The following is a 6,000-nucleotide window of genomic DNA, read 5'->3' as shown; positions in this document are numbered from 1 at the left end:
AGGGTCTCTAACGTGTATGCTAGCCCTTGAAGTGCCCTACTCTAAAAGTGTGCTAGCCCTTCACTGAAAGGCACCTTGCGCTCCTAGAGGAGGCTCCGCTTCACGGCAAGCTGCCTGTTTCCCATTGAACATGATGACATAACCTGATCTGCGCTGGAGTGGACTTGGAGGGGAGCCGTTGCCTTAAAAGGCACATTCTGCTTAAAGTCGGCTGCTTCCTGCACAGTCCAGGCAGAGAAAGGAAATGACTGCCCCGTAGATCCCCACTCTCACATACTCGCCCCGAGTACAGTGTACTGACACCCCATAACTTTCGGGGGCAGTCCACTGTTCCAGTGCACGGAAAAAACAATCTAGTGACTTTGCAATGTATCTTGAACCAGGCGATTTCTTCCAAAATCCAGGGCCAGCTCCAGTGAGTATGTCAGTCCAATCCGCCAAGAGAGTTCTCGGCGACTTCACCATGTTCAGTTTAATTCAGACGTAATCAATACTAAAAACGAGGAACCAAACAAAAACATACCTTTGACAATTGACTCTCGTCTACGCAGAGTCTTTGCGTTTATCCGTTCAGAGACGTGATACGCAATTTCACTTACTCTGTATACATGCAGAACGCAGAATGCAAACTTGTGGCACGTGGTGATGACGCGCACTGCTTAAAACGTTCCTTTGTGTGAATATATGATTACTAGTTTCAGAACAAAACGTCCACAATAGCGAACTCATGCACTGTGATTCATGCATAGATAATATTGAGACAATTACGTACTGCAAGGCAGTTTTTTTCCTCGTCCGAGCACAGTTCGTCTCTCTCTGAGACACCCATCATTACAGATTTATGCTTCAGAGATAAAAAACGGGAAAAAAATCCTCCTTCTTACGTCACTGTTTGAAGCTCAAGAAAAAGGCGACTCGGGACATTTCCCACACTGTAAGCATGAAAGTGTGGACCGACCCAGCACGGCACTTTCACGAGGCACCGTAGGAGCCCCCGCCTGGAAAGCAGCACGTCCCAAAACTGCAGTGCGGGACCCGAGCACAACGCGCAGCTCTTCTCGCTCGTAGCAGACAGACGACATGACCCATCTCTGAGCCTCCGGCAGCACTGCCCGCTCCTGGACACTAGCGAGCAAAAGAGTGATTTATTTACGAGTGCCATGTGGAAGACTGGAGAACATAGACGCAAGATTTTTTGGTTTTCATAAAGAAAACGGAAAAACAGTCTGACATTTTATTTTCCAGGATAAGCTCATTAAATTGGGGTTCCTTTACTAGAATTCCGTCCCTGCAAGTGACAAGAAATATCAAGGGGACACTGGTTCGGCTTGTCCTGTAAGTTTTGACTTTGTTTTCTGAGTCTTTGAGACATGCGAGGCTGTCTTGGATGGTAACGTGATTTCAAAAAGTTACTCATTTAAGTTGGGACAACTTCACCCAAGTTAAAAAATGAATATCACAATATAGTATACACGTGTATTTATATACAGGACATATTTTATCGCGCTTACCGTGAACAGACTGTTTTCTTCAAAGTAAAGTTAAGAATGGGCTGATTGGAATTAGAATGTTTAGGCTTTGTTTACCATTACTATCTACTAGAAATTGTTAATAAAACAATCGGCAACGGTGAGGGCCAGTGGATTTAAGTGAATCGACAGGTACAGCGGTTATTGATTAATGATTGAAACACTGCATCTGTCGCATTATGTGCACATTTTATTGTTTTTGACCAAAAATGTTCTTCCTGTCTTAAATGGACAAACAATTACACTGACACTGAATGTGCTGCAACAATTTGCATATTTTGCTGCAGAATTTAAATATCCTTTCTGCATAATTTGGTCCACCGTGCTTCATATTCCTGCTAGCACTGAAAATGTTAAAGCTGTGAGAGTTGTTTGTGGGAAGTCATTATGATGACGAATCTGTATTTCACTAACAACTGTGATATAGTTTCCATATTTCACAGTTCTCTGTGAAATATGGGTTTTCTACATTAGTACATTTTGTGCACCGAAGCATAAAACCGTGTGTAATTTTCCGTAATCCATGTGTTTACTGTGCTACATAAATTTGCTATTTTCTGTTAGTTAGTTTATACCAACATACCAGGCACGTAGTTTAAATATGCAGCTTACTACCATCACGTCACAGCACGTAGCAGAGTGACTAATTCCAGATTACCAGTTTTTGGGTCCACTGTGAAGTCTAATACAATGAACCCACCTTTGCCAGCAAAGAAGGTTCTACTTAAAAAGCAATACATATTGATGGGTTGCACATGTTGAAGATGAAATAAGTACATTGAAAAGCCACCTTCATTCATTCTAAAACATAACGACAACGTTCCTTCGTTGACATACAATGAAAAAAAATATGACATTCAAACTGGGCCCTTTAAAACCGTCGTTTACTTTTTAATATAATATGCATTTGTTTCATTGAGAAAGGCTTCTTGCTACACAAAGGCTTGCCACATCTAATCAAGTTTACAGTGCTGAATCCATCATAGTAGCCCCAGAAGGGTTGGGTCTATTAAGTGCTGCAGTGTATGGTGGGACCCCTACTAATTGATGCCTCAAATTAGTTTTACCACCAGGAATGATACAGGGTTCTTCCATCCAAAGGGCCTGACCCCTGACTGAGGAGAAGTATTCATGCTGTGAATGTCTCTCAATTTAGCTCAATAGTCTGTGAAACACAGAGATGTTTTCTCGGTGTATAACTTTAAAACAGGGAGAACTGTGCAAACACTGTCCCTCTCAGTCGCAGATAAATCAGGGTGACTCACCCAGCATTCCTACGCAGATTAGAGTTGAGCAAGTTATATTGCGTAATACGTGAAGTCCAGTAAACTGTCTCTAATCACGTGCCTGAACGCTGTTGCTCATGAACACTGGAGAAAATAAAGCAGAAAAGAGAGCTCTAGAAACTTCATGACCTTTTCCACTGTGGCAGCATCACTTCAATCATGCCCATTCACTTCCTGGCCTCTCTGACACGGCTGAAAGTAACAGTTTCAGAAAGTTACAAAGCTAATAGTTGTTCTGGTAATTAGGAGCCACACCCACTTGCGTTGCAAGCTGTGATACTAAGAACACTAGGGGGCATATTTACAAGAAAGTGGTGCATCAGTCCTAATGCACCACTTTTCTTGTGACCCCCTTGCTCCACCTAACACCACCATGGTTGTGCTGCATTTACATTGCAATGCACCATGGCGGTCGTTACGACAACAGCGTCAACAATTTTGATGCTGTTGTGGCGCTTTACTGCACTACCACCAAACATTTGGGCGCTAGCGCAGCAAAGCACAGGGTGGCCCAGAGATTATTATGGGTGTGTTACTTTAACGCCTGCCCTGAGCAGGCATTAAAAATGACTGAAAAAATGGAGCAGTGAAATCTTGTAAATTTCACTGTGCCACTTTTTCAGGCCTACCTGTGTGGGAACATCCCACCTTGCATGCATTATGCCTGGCACAGGTATAATGTGGCACAAGGGGTTGCAAAGTGGTGCAATGCATGCATTGCGCTACATTGTAAATAGGGCATGGGGAAATGGCCACCTTAACGCCATCTTTGCTTTATAAAAATTGACGCTAGAGCAACGTTAAGGCAGCACAAGGGCTTTTTAAATCTGCCCCCTAAATGCACAGAAAAAAGTGAGATGAAATGATGAAACATGGTTTGGGCAGCAACGGACAACTGCAACGGACAACTGTCAGGATAGAAGAAAGGTGATAGCTGAACAGGTGGAATCTGTATATGAAATGCTATCCAATCAAGACTGAACTTGTTTTAAAGGTTTATACAAAAAGCACAACGATGTGCAAACATTTTAAAATTGGGATTATACTGCCTCTAGTGTTCCTGATGACTTTGTCATGAAAGAATATGTGCATTTGATGGGGGCGGTTAACTAATTGTGTATACTCGTACATTTATGTGTTGCAAAATATGACAAGTTCGAACTCTGTATTCTTATTTAACCAAATAATATTTTCTTTGTTTTTCACGAAAAAAAAACAAAAACAGATTTTTGAAGGGAGGAGCAAAGATTGAAAGAATATAATTTAATCCTCACTTTCAAGATTGTCCCCAGACTATGGTGGCAGGAGAATGCTTGCCCGGAAGAGCATCATCCCTGATGAGTATGTGCTTGCGCGAATTGCCGCAGAGAACCTACGAAAACCTCGCGTCCATGACCGACCTCACAAAGCCCGCTTCATTAAAAAGAATGGTGCATGCAATGTTGCACACAAGAACATCAGAGAGCAGGGGCGATTTCTTCAAGATATCTTCACAACCCTTGTGGACCTAAAATGGCGTCACACGCTGGTCATCTTTACCATGTCCTTCCTCTGCAGCTGGCTTCTCTTTGCAATGATGTGGTGGCTGGTGGCCTTTGCCCATGGAGACTTAGATATGATCGGGCAGAATACAGGAATTCTGGAGCCATGTGTTACAAGCGTAAGGTAAGTTATTTTAGACTGCTCTATAAATCTAGTCCAAGATCACAGCAGTAAGCAAATGATTCATCCGTGTATCCTTAGCAGTAGTTTAAAAATATTTGCTTCAGGTCTTTACCCCGAATGACATGGTGCACTGTGATATATTCTTCTTCGTTCTGTTTATCTCATGCATGTTTTGCGACACTACACTAACGGTAGTTCTGTAAATGCAACCCTACAATATGTTCATATTTTTCATTTAACCATTTTATTTAATTTAAGAAACGGTTGGCGTCATGCACATCATTGCCGTGGATCTCTTATATTTTTGTCCACTAAGCTATACCATGTCCACTGCAGTTCATCGTTTGCTTCAAATGGTGATTTTGCAAATATTTGTTAGTGGTTGGACCAAAGTGATCAGGCATAAGCATTAAACACATTACAGTGAAACAACTCCATTAATAAGCAGTACACGAAATTGGGGTTAGAATGCAAAAAGTATGTGCTTGGGATGGAAGGTTAAGCATCAGACTAATTTATACATCCAGAACATACATTTTATGTAGTTCATTATTTTTCAAAATAAGTGGGATAAACCACTTGCCTGCAACCAAGGTATTTGGATATTAGGTAAATTAATTATTTCAAATATATACATTTAGCATGGGTTAAAACGAATAGTGAAGTAATGCCAGACTGATGTTTCTTAAGCACTTGATTTACTTTCCTGGTGGGTTCTCCCTCATATTAATGTTTTATCGCTTCCTATGTAGGACCTATGTAAAAAAGTCTCAACTAATCAGCAGAGGGATGTAGGGTGGGAACCTTCTAGGAGGGGTTATCACTTCAAATAAAAGTCGTGTTGTGATGGGTTTTCTTCAGTACAACAATGTTGTTGGAGTGAATTATTCCCATTCAGACAACTTGACAATTTCACAAGAAGGTTTACAGCCACGCTTTACCAACATGCTCTTTAAGCAAACTTATTGCTAAGATTCTATTCCCGTGAGCTTTATCAATCATTTGTGCAATTCACATAAATTACATATAAACAAATTATAGGAATGTTATTATTTTTCCTGCCACTGTATGAGCTGTACTAGCCGCCCCATATCTTAAAATGAAATGTAATTAGTCTTTAATAGTAGCAGGCCTGCCTAGGCAAGTGATCTATTCAATATTTAGAATACAACATGCAAACAGTCATTTTAGGGACTTCAGTCATTTGGAAAAAGCTACTTTTACCAGAAACCTGGCTTTTATTTGACATAAGCAATTCTTCATGTTTCGGGTTATTATTTGCTGGTTTCATACATTGCCTTTTGTACCAATTTGAGTTATTGGTTCAGTGGTTGAAGCCCTACTCAAGCAGCAACTACAATTCTTGTGAGGGTGAAACACATGCAAAACCCCAATTAATTTGTGCTCAACTCTCTAGTAGCTTCGTACAAAAGCAGTTAGGCTAACTTAGAGGCAACGTGTAAATCATTTATGCATCATACAAACAGAAATAAAGGAAGAACACAACACAAGAAAAATCC

General features: G+C 41.0%; 1 protein-coding gene across 1 annotated transcript in view; it reads left to right on the top strand.

Annotated features, from left to right (window-relative positions):
• Positions 1 to 1,012: 1,012 nt before the first annotated feature.
• Positions 1,013 to 6,000, top strand: part of KCNJ8 (potassium inwardly rectifying channel subfamily J member 8) — a 38,568-nt gene continuing 33,580 nt past the window's right edge. Inside the window, exons 1-2 of the mRNA XM_069228539.1 lie at positions 1,013 to 1,335; positions 4,041 to 4,480. Coding sequence (XP_069084640.1) covers positions 4,125 to 4,480 — 356 coding nt within the window. The 5' untranslated portion in view covers positions 1,013 to 1,335; positions 4,041 to 4,124. The remainder of the gene's footprint in view (positions 1,336 to 4,040; positions 4,481 to 6,000) is intronic.

The sequence above is a fragment of the Pleurodeles waltl genome, chromosome 4_1 (assembly GCF_031143425.1).
Source record: "Pleurodeles waltl isolate 20211129_DDA chromosome 4_1, aPleWal1.hap1.20221129, whole genome shotgun sequence".
NCBI classification, from domain to species: Eukaryota; Metazoa; Chordata; class Amphibia; order Caudata; family Salamandridae; genus Pleurodeles; species Pleurodeles waltl.
The sequence above is the reverse complement of the archived record's forward strand: the minus strand, read 5'-3'. Positions and strand labels throughout refer to the sequence as shown.